Source organism: Papilio polytes, unplaced genomic scaffold (assembly GCF_000836215.1).
Source record: "Papilio polytes unplaced genomic scaffold, Ppol_1.0 DF821288.1, whole genome shotgun sequence".
Classification (NCBI taxonomy): domain Eukaryota; kingdom Metazoa; phylum Arthropoda; class Insecta; order Lepidoptera; family Papilionidae; genus Papilio; species Papilio polytes.
In genome coordinates, this window is record NW_013527916.1 from 615,950 (window position 1) to 636,779 (window position 20,830).

Consider the following 20,830-nt stretch of genomic DNA (forward strand, 5'->3'; position numbering starts at 1 on the left):
CTAAACTCGTAAATTCGGAAAGATTAGTTGTTTAATTGGAATACAATATAGTTATACTAAAATACATTTTTTTATTTATTTATGTACATATATAACCTATTAGTTTATATTCCAGCGTTTAGCATAACCAATATCAGTTGCCGAATGAAGTGTAAGATGTCCTTCAGAATGTTTCTACTATAGTACAGTCAATGTTTATGTAATTAGCTATTTAATTTACAATTACTCAGGAGTGAGCAAAACGATGCAGAGAGAGAATACAAAGATTGTTTTTTTTAATATGTTAATGTCGTTTTACAGTTTGACTGTCAAAAACTGAAGCGTTTTATCACATATGTATATCCAATAGACAATTTAATTTCTAGTCGTCGGATGAAACAGGAAATACAAAAAACTAAATTCATTACACGCATATAATTCGAGAAATATATGCACGTGTGTAAGAGAAATGTTATTAGTGTTTCGGATAATTCACTAAAATGGAAAACAAATTAAGATTTTAGCGTAAGTTTTAACGTTGTTTTTCAAGATTTGTTGAAATTTGCCCAAAGAGTTTTTATGGTTATTAAACAGTCAATAAATACTGATGTTTTGAGATTTATGATATTTTAACAAATGTTATCTTGTGTTAGAGTAAAAATAATATGTTTACTTGGCAATCGTTAAAGGTATATTTTGTTAAGTATCGAAACTTTACTATCGCATTAATATGTAACATTTATTTATTAATTGATAATAATAAAGCGAAGAGTAATCTATTACTTGAAATGGCTTATCATAATATTTATATAGTGATATTTTATTACAATCACTTAAACCTTATTTGCAATCCGAGTTCAAGTTTTGTCTTTTAGTTATCATTATGAATTATATTTTAAAGGTTTGGTTACATTGTTTTGTCTGACATCGCTGTCAATATTAACTTTAGATACGTTTCTAGGCGATTTGTTCACAAGAATCGTACTGCGCAATTTTTTGTCGATCGTAGTTAAATTGTTTTGAATATTTTTCGACATGAAAAAATTTAACTTCAATTTATATTTCAAGAACTTCCTGGACGCAAAGAAGTTGCAACAATTTGCGTGTGAATGATACTAATAAGAACAGGGTTTAGGGATGACGCTGAGTGATTGCTCGCATTGTTCTGTGTGCTCATACACTGGTATTAAATGACCTCGTTAACGCCCCTCATGGGTGTACATGTGCTGGGATCAACGACATGAACAAGAAACCGACTTTGTCCTGATCAACCGCCACATATCAGATTTAAGTGGTTGGAACCAGCTTCGTCTGGTGGATTAATTGCAATGAAGAATTAAAGATAGCGTGGCGTGATAACGTTATTTTAGATTCCGCTCAGTTAGCAAGGCTGCCACGGTCCGTTACTATAGCTTAGCATCTGAATACTAAGGCTACACCTTTAGTGCATGCAAACTACATTCAGCTTGTGGGTTTAAGACTAAGTGCCGTCGCGATTTTCGCCTATTTCTTTTTTACCAACGCAACCAACACAAACTTGTTTGATAGAACGGTAAACGAGACTTAAGTAAGCCGCTGCCTGTTCTTAGATAGGAATTACGGTTCTCTTAAGATCACATGCAAACGGAATGTTAAGAAGGTAAATTTGTTTCGTCTTTTTGATATCGATCTTGATTGTTAGAAAGCTAGTTTGAACGGTTTTTTTCTTTGCCAATAAATTCAGTCCGAGCCGGCGCGCCTGCATAGGAATGTAGGACTTATTTATTATTGGATATTTATCTTAACTTGAAGCAGGAAATCATTTCAATAAATAGGCGTCCGCGACCAGACCGGTTAACGCTGCTGTCTTGAATGGATCCGTTAATTCTGTGAATGCAAGAATTAAATGTTCGCAATCTCATTCCTAAAACATTATATGTGTGATATTTTATATGTTACTTCATTAATTTTAATTATATGAATTCCAAAGCGTGGAGAAAAATTTCGTGTATTCACTAAATTTGCAGCACTAAAAGAATTTATAAAAAAAAAACATTAATCACAAGTAACAAAAAATAAAGAAACAATCACAAAATCGAGGCAAAAAAACTTCCAATTCTCGCCGGAGAATAACAATTAAATAACGCTTCCCAGAATTATTGCGCGTAATTATCTAAACAATTCCGTTGGGGGCATTCAGATGCTGCCACGGGCCACGGGTCATGTTTGTTTTCAAGTTTTTCTGTTCTGTTTATTGATGAATGGATTAATAAAAATGTATTCGCGTGACGAAATTAATTGTTGAACGATCGCGTTGGAAATTTTTCCGTGACTGAATCGCAGCTCTAACATCTCGACCCTCGATTGAGACTTTTATTGTCACAAATTATTACCACTAATTACCCCTGGCCCAGATGAAGCCTCATTTAGTCTCAAGACTGAAAACAATTGTAAATAAATTGAATATACTCATATCATCTGTATTTTAATACTTAAATGTTATACTTTAAAATTGCGAAGCGACAATTAACGACATTAATTTATAAAGTTTTGAAAACTGGCAGTACCAAGTATATGTACCGAGATCTCCTTCTTCTAAAGCAAAAAAACTCAATTTGTTATTTGTGTAACAGATTTAGAATTCTTCATGTAACATTTATAACCTACATGGAAAGTGATATTAAAAAAATGTTAAATAAAATCTCATGATATACAACTACTTTGAAAATTCATGCTGTTAAAAACATCAGTTTTATTCAAAGTTTTTATCGCTTGTATTTATCATTGGTAATTTAGACGTTTTCGTGTTTTCTTTGTTAAGGTAATTTATTTCTAGCGAGTTCAGATCTGCTGGATTGTTCTTCAGACGTGTTTTTATAAATTTTAAAACGGCTTCTGATTATTTTTGGTTCAAATGTTAGCAGTTTTTTATTAATCTTACTAATATTATAAATGTGAAGGTTTAGATGGATGGATGTTTGTTAGAGTGGCCTAAACGGATGAGCGGATTTCGATAAAATTTGATATAGAAGAAATTTGGAAGAACACGTTGACTACACACTTTTGTATTTTTATTTATTTGAAAGCTTGTTTAATAATTTATCTTGCACTATTCCAACTAAAGCAGGCCTAGGTTTGTGCGATGTTATAGTTGACGATAATCGTCAAATGGTGGAATTTGAATCCTCGACCACGTGCACGAATTCGTACCGAACTTTTAGGTCATTGGCTCTACTTGGCCACGAATTAGGACGTCTCTACAGCTTATTTACTTCAATGTAAATAGAAGTCTCAGTAATGAAGAAGTGATTCTTCGTTGTTCACAATTTGAAGTGTCGTTTATTAGCAATTTAGATTCGGTTTCGTACAGTTCTGTGCACAAGCTCCTACCGACGTCACATTTAAAATACACTGCTCAACGCATAATAGCTTCAGATACTTCGGAAATAGATTATATAGCTTTTTACTTTTAATCGCATTTGTAATGTGATTCGTTAATTATATTAAAGTTTAATTTCTATAAATCTCTGACGTCGTCTTAACAACAGAAATATAGACTATATCATCTCTTAAATTTACTTTATAATGTGGTTATATTTAGTGAACAGCTAAGTGTACTTAGCAAAACTGTAATAAGTGATTTAGCAAGTGGTAATTTATAACAATGATATCGCATCTTGTCCACTAAAAAATAAACAATACGGTTCTAACAAGCATCATCATAGAGATATTAGCACACTGCTTATTTGATTTAATAGTTGACAGGACCATCCTATTATCTTCGTACACGTCTTGATAATTTTATATCAACAAAAGGCTTCATTCGTTGCTCTTATTTGTTGTTCAGTGTGTATATAGTACTATTATGTAGCTGTTTGAACTATTGTGAATTATTTAGTACCACTTCACACATTGTGAATAAATATTAATAGACCAACTACAACAAATAAACTTTGCTTACATAAATATGGTATTTACCTTACACTGGAATATTTGCGGTGAACAGGATTTTGATATTAATTGTATAAATTTGAAGTTTTTTTAATGGTCTCCGATTAGTATTAGAAGTATTGAAAAAAAAGTATTTGTTTCTTTTCCATATTTGTCTTTAAATTTCAAAGATGTTATTTTTTAGATTCAGTAACATGTGTTTCATACAAAAAAAATCGGTCAAGAGGAAAGATGTTCGAATAAAATCGTATTGGTCGAGTCGACGTCCTTGTTGCGACCAGTTTATTTTTACTTAACAATGATCATATGCAAGTGTCGCCTCGAGAATTATTAACTAACTGATAACTACATTTTCTATATTATAACCCATTCCATTTTATTAAAAAAACAGATATATCCTGAACGAATTATTTACTTAACTTTTGCTAAGAGCTTACAACGTGAGATTTTTTTTTTAATATTTTAATTTATTATATTTTTACAACCATTTAACAGTTTTTACAAAAACATACCATGCATACATAGATTCACTATAGGAAGTCAGTTTAAGTAGTATAAAAAAAAAATAATATATCATAATGCCAACGCGTATAATTCACTTATGAAATTTAGAACATTCTTCAACAATAGAACATTCTTCAACAATAGCCTTCAATTTTTATTGGCAGAACATCGATATCAAAACTTATTGCTACCTCTATCAAGTTCTTAGAAACAGGAGAGATAAAAAATGTTTTTTTTTACAAATACAGTAGTCGTAATGCATGATAATATTATGTCGTAGACATGTATGCTTGTACAAAATATCCTAGTCGTCATGCCGTACGTTATTTGGGATTATGCAGGTGACTAGAAGTTTGCCGATCCATTCTTCACGCACTTTACAGTTTAACGGAGCGAGTTACAAAGTCAAACGAACGCAGCTTATCTTTTAGATTTATTTTTAACAACAGTGTATTAATGGTATAAATTGTGATAAAAATGTTAGGGGATTTCCTTAAATTTTATTTCAAGAGACTGATGAATACTTATTTTAATTGAACAATTCATAATTTTAGGTTGGTAAGGTAGCATTTTCATCTAATTTGTTAAGGAATCTTCTTTTAGAATTACTCAATTTTATTTAAAACTAGCTGTTACTTGCGAATTCCTCAGAATAAAATTTAAAAAAATGAATAAAGAGGTTATGTTACTCAGTGTTATTCAATTCAACGATTTTTAAGTAATCGAATTCCTTGAACGATAATATGCATTTCCCTTAAAGTCTGTTATTTTATCGATGCATTCCAAATGATTCGTTTCATTTAATTTGCTGCATAACACGTCTTGATTAGTGAATCATGGTTTTGCCTTCCATTGCAACCTGTCAAACTTTATTACTCCAATTTGGTTCTTATCACAAAAGTCGTTAAACACCGTGACGCGCGGCGGCATTAAATCGTGTGAAATGATTTGATTACACGCAAGGAAATGGTTTATTTTTTAAACGTATTGAGTAAAATATTCCTTTAACCTCTGATAGATTTATTAAAATCTTTTGACTACAACACTTCTAATAGCTCACATATTTTACTATAAACGCATCTATTTGTATTATATCCAATATCGAAGTGCAAATATCATATTTGTTATAAGACTGTTGTGAATCACCTCCTAGCATATATGTACATCGTTAAATGAAATTTAATTAAAAAATCTTCGAATGCTCTTATTTAAAAATGGACCAACTATTGTTATTGTTATATTGTGTAAAATAGTTAATTTGACTTATTTATTTGAACGAAAGCAATTAATTTGCATTTATTGGTATAGTTTTCACTCTACTCAACTGTATGTAGTTGCCAGTATTGAATAACAAGTGCGTAAAGTAATGATTACATAATTACGATTATTATTGTTCTATTAAACAAAAGTTCATAGATTCATTCAGATCGTTTTAATTATTAGGAATATAAATATTTTGTATCGTCGCCTTTTCCTTGGGCAATATTTCGATAGGTCGAAATTAACATAAACAAGTATAAAAGGTGTTAATGACATCAAATATTGATAAATATTTTCCTATACAATTAGAGAGAAATACAAGGCATAGCTATTTCAATACAACGTAATATAATATCAACAATAAATGTAAACAAACTGCGGATGTTAGGAACCTTGGCATTTACATGGACAGTAAGCTGTGCTTCAACAATAATTATATGGATAAAAAAACGAGAAAAACTCTAAAATACTTGTATATACAAACGCATTAGGATGTTTATTGAAAAATGTTCTTTGAAGATTAAAAATTCATTACTTAGAAATATCATGCTGGTATAAGTTTGCGTGTACACGATAGCGTATTCTTTGTCAGTCAAATACTAAACTATTGATTATATTTTTTACATACAATGGCTTAGAATTATTACAATTTAAAAACATACAAACTACTAAACCTGAATAATGTAGAATTTGATTATTGGATGAAGACAGTCCGGATTTATTTTTAATATGCGTGCAATAGTCTGGCTTTGTCATGTTTGGGTTTTATTAAAACGCGTTGAATGTTTCGGAGCTTAATCAAGAATACTGACCAAATCTAGTTGAACAATATTTATTTACGTCTAATTTGACATAATTCTAATGTGAAAGTATAGATGGATGGAAGTTTGTTACTACATGTCTCCAGAACGGCTCAACTGATTACGCAAAAAATTTGTCATAGATATAAAACGTATTCTGTAAGAAGAAATAGGCTAATATTCTTTATTTTAATCCGCGCGGACGGACTCGCGGCAGCAAGTAACTAATAATGTCTGATGACTTTTAAGTGTAAACAAGCTTTATACACGCATTCAGAGTCGTCATGGGCAAATAACACGGGTTTCTATACTTCTATTGTTCGTTACTTTTTTGCGCATGGTTTCTGAGGCCTTGAAACATTCGTTAATTCATGATGACATGGAACTGACACGCAGGAAACAGAGATTGATGCGTTTCAGTCATAGTTGATTCCGCCACTAATTTAATTAATAAAAAAAGTGAAAAGTAACAATAATAGCAGAACTTGATGTGGTTTTAATGATACAAGAGAATCGCCAAAGCCGTAAGCTCTTCATCATTGCATTCTAATAAATAAAGTTACACTCTTTAGTTAAACTTGACTTGTTTAAACGAGATATTATGGATATCGATCCATAATATCTCGATGTCTCTAACATATCGATGTTTGAAGGTTCACCAAAAATGTGTTTAATCGCACTGCTTTCGGTATAAGTACTTTTATTTACTAGCTTTGATCCGCGACTACGTCTGCATGGAATGATAAAACAAAACTGAGTGGCCTATGTGTACTTCCAGATTCTCTACATCTATTTCAAATTTCATCCAGATCCCTTCAGCCGTTAAGGCTACTAAACTCTAACAAACATCCATCTAAACTTTCGCATTTATAATAGTAGTATGATTAGTATGATTGTTAAAGATCGTATTTCACAAATTTACTCGTAGTAATGTTCAAAACCATAATTTGTCAAAAAAAACTAAAAGACGCTCTTCTAAACGGTATAAAGTTGACGTTTTTTACATTTTTATCGTATTTATCTAAGTTTTTTATAATAAAGCCTAGGGTGTTTATACTAGCCGCAAGATATCTATTAATGCAGTAAACGATTCAAAAATGCATATAATTATCGCCATAACAATGTCGTGGGAACGAATAAAAATATTCACAGTTAATAGAAACTTCAGTCGAGTCTATCGTAAGTCAGTGCAATAAAAGTATTATGAAGTTACTAGCTTTCGCCCGCGACTTCTTCTGCGTGGTATTAAATAAACAAAACTAACTAGCCTATGTATGCATTCATACTATCCTTTATATCTTTGGCAAATCTCGTCGAGATCCATTCAGCAGTTTAGGACTAAAGTTGGGCCTCCGGCACACAGACGAAACGCTGAATTGCGCCCACTTCACGCCTGTCTTCTGTGTGGTCGTGGTCCGGGCGTCCACACCAGGTTAGCCAACCCATTCGTCCGAGGATGTTAAGGCTCTACACCTGTTAGAATCGCTAAAAACCCAGCATTGATAAAATTCATTAACGCTTTGTTAGCAATCGGGTATGTAAAAATACTTAGGGTATACGTAAGTTACATTATGTAGCACTTAGTTTAGTACAACTTGCTACACTAATTTTAGTCTTATGTCCGCGCATAAATACTCTTTATCTAAGTCCTGCTAAAACATTTGGTATACAATATTTAGTTATACCATACTAAAATATAAACATCAGTATCTTTATTATATCAATCGACCTCCTCTGAGTTTAGAGTAATATGGAAATTCAATGGCACAGTATTAATTTCGACAACTACTTTTACGGGTCAGTCACAATAACGTCTCACATTGAATGATTATCTTACAATCAAACTTTAATGGAATGCAATCCTTTCTCGTTCATACAAATTGTATGAAGTCCTTACACATATTGATCACGTGTTTATTATTTCAAGACTCGATTAACGATCCTTGTCACTAAATGACGGTTTGTAGTTTTTTTAATATTTTTTTTATTAACATAAATAATTTTAGTTTATATTTTCAACCAAAAAAATATAAAGAGGATTATCATATTACTCCTATGTTAAATATCAAATAAAACTGTTGTAAAAACCAACCGTAACTCAATAAAATGAAAGGAAAGATAGTATGCTGGGGATTCCCAACAGATACGAAATAAATAAATAGATATGATTTTTAATCAGTAAATTTGAATAAGAATCTTACGTTCGGCTTTTGAAAGGTCAATCAATTTCTTTTCGCGATAAAAGTCTAGACAGATATTGGATTACGAACGTACATATTTCTGCATAAATTCTCACACGTAAACGAGGGCTAATTTAATTGAGAGTTGTAAAGTATTTTTAGACAATTACTGACACAATTACTACAGTTGGTGTTAATAAAGTAAAATTGCTACAAAACATATAAAACAAGAAGCAATGATTAAAACGTATGACCGCAGAAATGATCGATTTGCCCGCTGGCTAACTCTGAACGAAGTTAGGCAGCGGGCAATTGTATCATGACGAAACAGTTTGGTGAGCCGAACACAATGCCACTATATGTACACAGCCGGTGTCGGTCATTGTGACGTGTTGTGCGAAACTAATGGAAATTGTTACAGAGCTTCCTAAATGAACATCGCCACACAAACATGTGTTAAGCCCTTCGTACACAAAGCGATGTAAATTTTCTGTCATGCCAATTTTAGTCGCTAGGCTACTTACGCAATGTAATAAAGGATCCTAAACAGGAACGCGTCTACGCCATTTTTATCTCATCGCCAAAGCCAGTCACTCATAACTTGTTTGTTAAGATAGTCGTGAGAGAAGTCCCTGCGGTTTTGAAGATGGCGTAGCAAGTAGTAGAGTAATACACGTAAGCTACGTAGTCGCTATGCTTGTACTATCCGAATAAACAACTTGCGTCGATTATTAATCGTTGTGCACAGGGCACCCGCTACTTGATACTCGCGATGCAAAGATAGACGTTTTGTGTACAAAGGGCTTTACTCTTGTGGTAACAAAAGTCAACATTTGTTTACGACGCTTGCACACTTTTCCGTTTCAGAACGATAAACTGAAAAACGTTCGCCGTTTGTTTTCCATTCAATATTCATAAACTTGTTTCTAGATTTGAAAGCTATTTAGCATGACTTGTTATATTATTAATAAAAGAAATATTTTAGTTTAATTTGCAGTCCAATATATCGTAATTCTACTTATAATGCTTATCTTGCAATGCAACTTTTTGAGTTTCTTTTGTGTCATTTATTTATTGGTTTTTTCTTTTTCGATTCCACAGGACAGTAGGAGGTAACACGTAATGACTGCTACTCACGGAGGCGGCTGCGATGACGCCCGCCCTGATAAGGAATATACAAACAAAACTGGATTCAAGAACGATGCATACCAACACGACAGAGACTCGAACGATGATATCGTCAAGCCGCCACCGCTGCCTACCGAAGAAGATATGTACGCATCTGGAAAGGTTAAGCTATCAAGAAACGAAAAATGGAGGATACTGAAGAACGTGGCAGCCGTGAGCGCTGCCTTCATGGTACAGTTCACAGCTTTCCAAGGGACGGCCAATCTGCAATCGTCCATCAACGCTGCCGACGGACTTGGAACAGTGTCACTAAGCTCAATCTATGCAGCGCTTGTGGTGTCCTGCATTTTCGTACCCACATTCCTCATCAAAAGACTCACGGTCAAGTGGACGCTATGCCTTTCAATGATGTGCTATGCGCCTTACATCGGTGCTCAATTCTATCCGGCGTTTTACACTTTGGTACCGGCCGGCGTGGTGGTCGGCTTAGGAGCAGCTCCTATGTGGACGTCCAAGGCCACCTACTTAACTCAAGCTGGTAGCGTCTACGCTAAATTAACAGATCAAGCAGTAGACGGTATAATTGTCCGATTCTTCGGATTCTTCTTCCTGGCATGGCAAACCGCTGAGCTGTGGGGCAACCTCATTTCCAGTTTGGGTAAGTTTTTCAAATGTTTTTTGATCCAAAATAAAAGTTTCTGTGATAATGAGTGAAAATTGTTTTTTAATCAAGAATGTTCAATAATTTTCTATTTGAAATCAGTTTTTGAATTTATCTTTGTGCAGTTTTCTCATCTGGAGTGCACAGCGGCAACAGTGAGAACACGTCCAACACGTTGCTTACGTGCGGCGCCAACTTCTGCATGATCGGCGGTGGTCACCATGACAACCGCAACCTGCACCGCCCGCCAGACAGCGAGATTTATGAAATCAGTGCCATATACCTCGCCTGCGTCGTCGTCGCTGTGATCATGGTTGCCGTCCTCGTCGATCCTTTGTCCAGGTAAATTTTCGTATAAACCACATCACACTATCACACTATCACACTATCACACTATACAACACTACTATCACATTGTAAGGAGAAAATGGTTTTTATGTATTCCGTATTAAAATTCTTTCTACTGTAATAGTTATTTCACAAATATAGAAGTTAATCACTTTTAATAATCAATGAAATATATATTCCTGAAGGAAGTAATGAATTACAAAGCGGAAAAAGTGAACGGATATATTCCAATTGTGATAAGTAATTAAAAACTCGATTTCGCGCGGTGTGACTTCGACAATTTTTTGCACAGAGCCATTCCAACGATAATTTATTTTGTATGGAGATAGAAACCAACTAATTTTTTTTCATAGATACGATTTGAAATCTTCTGAGTCGAGTCAATGGTCGACCTTAGGCTCGTGTATTCTCGAAGATTATTTAACATTTATGTTAACTTCTAACGATTGTTATTTTAAAAAATATCACCCTATATTTTTACTGCATATTTATTCTGTTAATGAAATTGATATTTATCAAATTATTACAAAATTTACAGTCATATAATTATAATTTTAAAAATTCCTGTACTAAATCTCCGCTAATTTCAGATATGGTGAAAAACAGAGAAACTCAGATCCCTCCAGAGAATTGACTGGAATCCAACTGCTATCGGCGACTGCTTACCAGCTGAAGAAACCTAACCAACAACTGCTTATCCCTATAACGCTATGGATTGGAATGGAACAAGCGTTTATTGGTGCTGACTACACTCAGGTAAATAATTCCTTGACAGTAAAATGTCATTGTAAAGGCGAAAATCCAATATCGTTATATCTAGTATTCATCAGAAAGATAGTAAAGTGATCACTTCTTAATATCATGATTATCATCATCATACTGAAATAATCTATCGCTGTCTATATCCTTGTGGTATTATATATTTAGCCTGTAAGTATTTTCTAAGACGCTTGAATTGTTGTGTTCTTTTATACGAAATGCAATCCCTTCTACATCTATACATCCGTAATTTTTAAAAAGAAAAAACGAATTTCAATTATATAGGTAAATATAGAAATTGACTTTGTGAATATCAAAGAATGACATAGACTTGTATCTATCAAAACGCCACGCTATCATATTAAAGCTAAACCATAGCATAAATGTAAAGATATTTTGAATGTATCTGGCTAATCATTATTTTACATCTGATTCAAACATTGTTATTAAATCATGGTCTCGTCTCGAGCACGTGCATATTTTTTGTAGTTCATTATCTACGAAACATTTATCTTGGCCGTTAGTTTTTTTTACTCTTTCAACGTCGAACGTTTTTATTTCTATTTTACCAACGACCGTTAGAATAAATTGATTATTTCACTATAGAACTCCAGATCGATAAAAAATAGGACATTTAAAACGTCATAAACATTCTACCAATGTTACTGCCTTTACTTGACCTGAAAAAGTCTGGTTTAACAGGATATAGTCATACAATTACAAGACTACGACCTTCTAGTTAGTGATAGCTAGTGGATCATTCTCTCATATTTTCACTAAATACTAAAACTACGACTTGTAGGTGCCTATAATTCGGCTTCTGGTGTCCTCGATATCGATATGTTATTGGCCAATATATTAGCAAATTTTATTTAAAGCATTATATCTTCCAGGCTTACGTGTCGTGTGCTCTTGGCATTCGGTCAATTGGATACGTGATGATTTGCTTCGGTGTCGTCAACGCGATCTGCTCTCTGCTCTTCGGCTCAGCTATGAAGTTCATCGGACGATTCCCCATACTCTTCATGGGTGCAGCTCTTCACCTTGGCTTGATCGTATGGCTTCTGATATGGAGACCTAATCCTGAATCACCAACCGTCTTCTTCGTCATATCCGGACTTTGGGGCGTTGGTGATGCAGTTTGGCAGACTCAGATCAATGGTAAGTTGAAATACATTACTTTTTATAAAGATATACAAAAATAGCAAGCATTTGTTTAAAACAAAACTGAGTCCGCATAACATTTTTTTTTAAAAACAGGTTTTAAAAAGTTAATAAACTTAGTTAATAGAATCATCAGTTTAGTATTTACTTTATAAAAGTTTCCTTAAATCTCCATCTATCTGTAATGTAGAAGGATTGTAAAGAAAACTATGAAAATTTATTAATTTAGAACTGTTCACATATATCATAAATAATCATAATTCACAGTTTTTTAACCTCATCACCTACTAGAGTAAAATTTACATAAATATTTTTCACAACGAGAATCTAAATAACAATCGTCGACATTACCGGGCACGAATTTATTTAATCAGGTGTGAAAATTTATCAGCTTTTAACAAAACAATTCAATTGTACCATTCACGTTGCGTTTTGAAGCAACACCAATCTATGACAAAGCGGCTTAATTGGGGCACTCATTTTAATGACGAAAACGAAATTCACTATTTGTTATATTTTCACTACTACACTTATTACTGTAATCCTTAGTTTTGGATGAAAAATACCTTTAAAAACCCAGATATAATTTTTCAGTAGTAATTTTTATAATTTGCTTGCTATCGGTTTTCAATGCGTGGTACAGAAATGACCAAATTTTTAAAAATTGGTGCGTATTATTGTAAATTATAAAGTAGCTAAAAAGCCATTAATGTGTGCGTTAGCGATTACAGTGTGGTGGGAACTAGGTTTTTCCGTTACGGTATGTTAAACACGACATTAATAAAATAGCTTTACATTGATTAAGGACGAAATTAAAATTAAACAATTTAAAGATAATAGCTCTTATGCTAATAGTTTTAAAACTCTTTATTGTACTTGCTTATAAAGTGACAGCAAGTTACATTACGTTGAAATCCTTTGTACTATATCAAAAACTCAAGTGGTCTTGTAAAACATTGTATTTAATTTCGTTACTTTGTAAATATCTGATCGTGTACATTTTCTCGCTTGACTTAAGACTAAGACTTAAGTTAAGTACTCAATGAATCACTTCTGCTTACCATCCAATAAACTGGATACTTATTTTTAAATCGTAAAAAGCAAAAAAGACGCAGTTTAAATATAGAATTTCTCGTCGTCTTTTCCTAACCGTCCTAGCCAGTATCTTATCTAAGCTAGACGAAGTCACGCCTCTGTCTTGCTTCCACCTGTAAAACAGGTTTCAGCTCATTCCTGACTCAACCAACCAGCCAACTAACAGACCTGAACTCGCACAGATCATTAACTGAATATACAACGATAGAATTTTTCTGCGTCGCTTCTTTGATCTGTACCCTTTTTTAGATAGTAAAAAATGAGATTTTTATTTTTGCTTTTGAATTTTTCTATCCATTAAAATAACTTCAAAAGTAAATAGTTTTAGAGTTAGAAAATCCGTATTAGCACTCTAACATAAGCTATCTTTTTTTACTATTTTGTTTAATTTCACGCTGACGAAGTCGCGAGCAATAACTAGTTGATATTATATAAATGCTAAAGTTCGAATGTCTGATAATAAATATCTTAAAAACAGCTTAATGAATATAGTAGAAATGGCATACATAAAACATATTTTCTAAGACATACTAATTATTTTTTGTCTAACTCCGTACGGGACAGCTAGTTATTGGATAAAATTATCGTCATTTCTTCAGGAAGATAGGTAATTAAAATGCGATTAATATGCCTGATTTTTTTATTGATCGATCTTTGCACTTTTGTCAACTTACATGCGCTATAAGAGAGTAATATCCGTAACCAATGCAAAACGTGTAAAGTATGTAGATATAATTATTCAATAACATTTTAATAAGTGTTATATAATAAGATTCATTTCACGCTCAATGCCTTTACATATTGAGTCGAAAAACTTTATAAATTTCATAATTAACAGTGATCAAGAATAGCTAAAACGCTAGCCAATATTGCTCACACACAGGACTCTTTCTTTCATATCCAAGTGGCCCCTTGCTAATTGTCAATTTAATATTAAAAAAATGGTACCAGCTTTTGTCCGCTTCGTCTACTTGGAATAAAATATTATTTCAACTTACAAAGTAATCTAAAACAAAGAACTCGCGGTTCGAAATAAAACCATTTGAAAAAAACACATACAAGGATGTCAAAAGTGCCCTGAAGCGCTCGCACACAGAACATGTGGTGACCATGAAATTCCGTTTCTCTTCACGTTCTAACTTTTACTGTTTTTTTTACATTAAAAATGTTAGTAAATTTTTGTTAATTTATTAAAACATCCTTTGACCATTCCAACTAAGCGCTAGGCTTGTGCTAGTATATGGGCCACGATAGTTGTCGAATGGCGGGATTCGAACCCTCGACCGTAAGGTTGGTAGTCCCTACTCCAAACAGGCTAATGGCTCTTCCTTTATGTTGGTACATGGACTATTTCAAGCAGTCTGCGTTGATATTTCAACAAATTTTATAACTATTGTCTGTATATTACTGTTTCAGTACAGTCATTATATGACATATGAAGCTATAAATTATCATAATGAGATATGGATCTTGAATAAATCTGCGAGATATAAATAATGGGCTCATTAATTACATCGTCATCACATTATATCACACAATTCGTACTAGTTTCATGTAATTTATACAAAATATATATTTACGTAACTTACTGTTTTTACCGTACAAGACATTTTATATAACACTTTAATACGCTACATTTTTAACATTGCTGTTATACCAAAATGTTCAATGACGCAATTTAAACTAAATCAATCAAGTTTGACTCTTATTTCTTGAATGTGCTACTTCAACTTTCTGCAATGTTGAAATAAAAAAACTATGAATATATATAGAAAATCCCGAAGTATACAGTTGGAAATAATAAAAAAAAACTTGGTTTAAATTATTTTACTATCACAGTAATATTATAAATGCGTAAGTTTAGATGGATGGATGAACGTTTATTAGAAGGAACCTAGGATCTCTAGAACGACGCGACTCGAACTCGACGAAGTATAAAACAAACGTAGATCATAGTCCGGATGAAAAGATAGGCTTATTTACTATTTTTTTTTAATTACAATTATAAATACACTGCGTTTTTTAAATCAAGCGAACGGCGTCGCGGGCACAAACTAGTTTAATATAAAATTGCATATCTGAAATACGCATCGTCGGTAAACTCAATATCAGCATAGATATTTCTTATCGGGCATAAAAAACCTCCTTCTATATATAGAAAGGGATAAAAGTACTTAGTCGCATGATAGCTTGCTCTACGCCTTAGCGCTATTTATAGCGTTCTCAAGCTTTGCATGTAAAGTCTTTTACGACTTAACTTTATAGACTTCATTTATCAACCATTTGCATAGATGATATTGACTAGAATATTATTTTATCTGAATTAAAAAAACGTTCTTTATTATTCCATAAACACTTAACTGACTTAAAGAGGAGGTTCTCAATTAGTTCTTTTTTAATTCGATTAAATGTTTAGTTATTTTTATGATGCCTTATTTGCAACCGGATAAATTGTTCTGACGTAACAACGCCGATTTCAAGTTACTCGGTCTAGGAGTAATTTTACACAGAACACTAGCTGTTCCCGTGCGGCATCATCCGCGTGAAATTGTAACAACTTTATATCATTGTTTACATTTGTCTAATTATCAATAGCAAATGTCAAAATGTCATGACATAACAAACCTTAGCAATCTTCCTTTCTTGATGTTGGCAGCAACTTATGGTCTCTTTTCCACATTTGGGTTTTTATCCAATTTACTTACCCCCTAAGTTTAATAGCGTGAAAATATATAGCCTAACGCGTGACGTAAGTGTAGGGCTTTTTATTAAGAAAAGAATTATTCAATTGCTGAGATCTTAGGCAACAAAGAAGTGTGTGTTTACGCTTTATTATAATAGTATAGATAGGTTAATATCGAAAAAGAATTTTCATACATTATTTACTTTAACATCACCACCTGATGAAATTCGCATGTAAGACACTTTTCAATACAATTGAGTTCCGGGTTTACCTTCTAGGAGGACGGGGTTTTGGTTTTTAAAAATTCTTTTCATCAAAGAGCGGCGTCTAATGTTTCGTGTGATTTTTATTATTTAGCTTATCTGATATCCTCTATATTTGGGTTCAACCTAACCTATTGTAACTATACCCTTTTAAAATGTTCGTTTTACTAATTAATATGCGTTCGCAGACTTTGTATTTAAATGTCTGCATATAAATATTTTTATATCGTACTAAGTGACAGGATTTTCTCATAGGCTATGATAGACTATTGTTTAAGAACCGATGTCGTTGATTTAAAATATTTTTATATTTTCAATATAACTAATTTTTTCACCGTATAATATTATACTTCCATCCCTTTCATTTACCTTGTTAACACTGAGGGAGGAATACTGCATACTATACCATAAATGTCTAAGAAAACAAGTTTTTGTTATCAAACTAAATTATTGATACCTAATTGTTCGACAAAGAAATCCACGTAGGAAATAAAAAAACCTATCAGTTCATTGACTTCTCCCTAACAATTGTACGTACGGAATAAAATATCCCATTGAATTTATCTGTGCTTACATCATGTTGCTTTTTTAATTATTTTTTTCGTGTAATTTTTATTCGTGCATTTCACAAACCTAGTTCTTAATATGACTTGAAAAGTAATAAATAAGTCTGTTTTTCTTGATTGATTTTTTGTGGGTAACATCTATTCTGTGTCAATTGAAATAAAGCATGTTTAGTTCATTATTTTTATTTAAATCACTGTTGCATGTTTTTTTAATTATATTTCTTCTACAGGGTTATATGGAGTGCTGTTTAGACGGAATAAGGAAGCAGCGTTCTCTAACTACAGGCTATGGGAGAGTGCTGGCTTCGTTGTCGCCTATGCGTACTCCACACACTTGTGTGCCAGGATGAAGCTATACGTTATGATGGTCGTCTTGCTCATCGGATTCCTTGGATATATGATTGTTGAAATACTGCACAAGAGAAAGGTACGTTTGGGTTTTTACCTCAAATAATTTAACATTAGATTATCGTAGTCTAAGTTTTCCAAGTTGGTTATTACAATCATGGATGACGGTAGGGGGTATCTGCCCCCACATACACCCCAAACATCTGTACAAAATGTAAAATAATTATGTTAGTTCTAAATAATTGCACCTCCCTTAGATTATTGTCTGTCTACGCCTATAATTACAATGTGTTTGATATACATTTTAATAATTTCAGGCTCTTCGTCTCAAGGCGATTGCGGAGAACCCCGCAGCCGCCGCCGACGCCGCGATGCAGCCACCGGAGGAAGACGACGAGAAGGATGAGATTGACGACGAAATCATTATCACCCATCTCTAGATGCTCGATCTTTGAATCGTTCACGGTTTCAAGAGTGATCTCCGTCAATGATGATTTGCGCGACAAAACGCAAGATACAAAATTGCCATACATCAGTTTCGTTAGGTACAAAATGAACAGAAAAAATATAATTGTAATCTCAATTAATTAATTCTATTTATATATGTATCCGATAGATTAGTATTTGGCCGAATTAAGTGAGTTAAATAAAGACTTGACAAGTACAAACGCCCCCTTATCATGTTAAAAATGTCTCATTCCAGTAAAGTCTTAACATTTGGGTCCAAATCATTAAGAATAAGATAAATTATTTTTTTCTTAAATCAACGTAGACTTTAAGGAAAATTACGTAACCAATAACATTATCTGAACATTATCAGACTTTTATATATCAATCGAATGAAGAGTTATGAAAGTAGCGATCATTTTAGATCTGAATAAAAAAAACAACTTTTAATTATAGTTAAGATAAATTACGCAGTTTGTATATAAAACGTATAACTTTGGGGTACGAATAGTAACTGAATCGCATACAAGACAATAGTAAATATTGATTTACCAAACATCTGTAATTCCAATAGTAATTACTCGCTTTGTTTTACATTTGGCTCAATGGCCTTTAACATTTCACTGTGTCGTATTGTTTTTATTCCTACATAGAAATATTTCCTGCAAAATCTTATCTAGTTGTTTTAAGCAGTGTTTAATCGCGAGAATACAATTGTACAAAATATATCCTTGTCTCCATTTTAAAAAATGTTTAAAGGTGCAAATTACGTTTAAATTAATTTAATCAGTTACAATCTCGGTGCCCGTAATTTTTATTTAACGCTGATTTTATTTTCATACAATCGTTTAAGGGACATTTTTATTTTTCTAAAAATTTTTTAGCATTGTAAAGTTAGATTGGCATGTCTATATGTTATTTGAAATGTGATATCTAACGAATAGTAGAATATGAATCAATAATATAGTGTTAGTTGTAACAGTGTTTTATTATAATCATTTATTAAAAAAAATGATTGTTGCAGCTATTTTCTTGTTACTTTTCTGTTCTATTTATTTAACTATTTGAAATTTTGTAAAAGTATATAATTTTTTAATGACAATCTCTGTTTATGTTAATTATATTTGAATTAAGTTATCAATTTCATAACAAAGACCATTAAAATGTGAAAAGTCATACAATAACATTTACATGAATGTGTTTTTTTTGGTACAAACAGTATTCCGAAAAGAGTGAGAGCGCGCACACTTGTTACTAAACAGTTGAATTGGCTGCGAAAAAATCGCACGCAGTTGTGCGATTGTTTGGTCAAAGGTGTGCGTCCACTTTTAGAATTTTGTTTTGAATTTGTTATGAAAAAATCATTCCTAATTTAAGGATTTTAGATCAAATGATTCATGTATAAGGTATTTGACCTTTTATGTGTGTTTATGTACAAAAGGTACAGATTCGTATTAAATATATTTGTATACTCGTATAAACACGTGTAAATGGTAAATATGTGATTACCCATTGCTATGTTTCGGTTATAGTGATGTATAGATATGAAATTTATTTTATATTTAAAATTTAAATAAAACCTTCATGGTAATTAAACATATTCCAACATTTTATTTAATCCAATTTGTGTATTTTAAATTTAGATTTTTCTCGAATTGTCAGCTTTATGTACAATTAAAAAAATACTATTCAATAGCAAACTTTTTGTTTATTTTTTTTTATCTATTCAAAACGTTTCACTTCTTATTTTTGTTTTATAATTTTGTTATTCTCCTTCTGTTTCTTTTATTTATTAATATTGCCGATAGAAAAATGTAAAATATTATCTCGTAATGTATTTTTAGAATTAACAATTATTATTACCGTCACATATACCATAATTATAGCTTTTTTTTTAATTTTTAAAGCATTGTATTGCTAATTTAGCGTGATAATTGAATTCGGCTCACATTGTATTAGACAAAAATTACGTTAAATATGGACGCTTTGCATTTCAAAGATTACATTGATCTTTTTGACACCTATTGAAAGATACAAACTTTGTCGCGGCTCGTGGTTAGGGAATGACTTCGAAGTGTCCACTGCTGGTGTACTCAGCCTCCATATCCCAGACATTCTGTTTATACATAAAATTGTGTAGCGTCTCAGGAGAAACCATCCGCCGTATAGTTTGGTTTGTACCTTACAACACCCAAGTTAAATTTATTTGATAATAAACTTAAAATTTTAAAAATGTGAGTAAAATTAAAACTTTAAGTTGAGGTTAATTAAATATCCATAAGGCTATTATTGATTTTAGTTTATTTTCATTAAATTAGTTATTGTACTAGTAGCTTAAATCTTAGTAGTTGGAAAGAGAGGTTTGCTACTAAAATGTTACTTTATTGTGCTATTGTAAGTCCTTGTGATAAAAATAAAAAAAAATTGTTTTGATCAATTCTCGTATTTTTATTAAGTGTCCCTTACAATTATACGTCTCCAGTCTTTGAACCTTGGAGTGTTTTAACAAAGCGGTTTCTAGCACAGTCAAACACACTATTATAAAATCATAAATCTTACTAATATTATAAATGCAAAAGTTTAGATGGATGGATGGATGGATGTTTGTTAGCGTTTGTAGCCTAAACGGCTGAACGGATCTCCATGAAATTTGGCACAGGTTTAGAGCATAGTCTGGAAGAACACATATTCTACTTTTTATCCCGGGATAACTTC

General features: G+C 32.4%; 1 protein-coding gene across 2 annotated transcripts in view; it reads left to right on the plus strand.

Moving 5' to 3' along the window:
• LOC106109514 (UNC93-like protein) overlaps positions 1–18,904 on the plus strand; it is a 65,765-nt gene extending 46,861 nt beyond the window's left edge. For both annotated transcript variants that reach the window (XM_013291037.1, XM_013291038.1), the window contains 6 exons: positions 9,755–10,439; positions 10,568–10,784; positions 11,381–11,546; positions 12,443–12,710; positions 17,551–17,747; positions 17,986–18,904. In XM_013291037.1, the coding sequence (XP_013146491.1) occupies positions 9,776–10,439; positions 10,568–10,784; positions 11,381–11,546; positions 12,443–12,710; positions 17,551–17,747; positions 17,986–18,108 (1,635 nt within the window). In that variant the 5' untranslated portion in view covers positions 9,755–9,775 and the 3' untranslated portion in view covers positions 18,109–18,904. The remainder of the gene's footprint in view (positions 1–9,754; positions 10,440–10,567; positions 10,785–11,380; positions 11,547–12,442; positions 12,711–17,550; positions 17,748–17,985) is intronic.
• Positions 18,905–20,830: the final 1,926 nt, after the last annotated feature.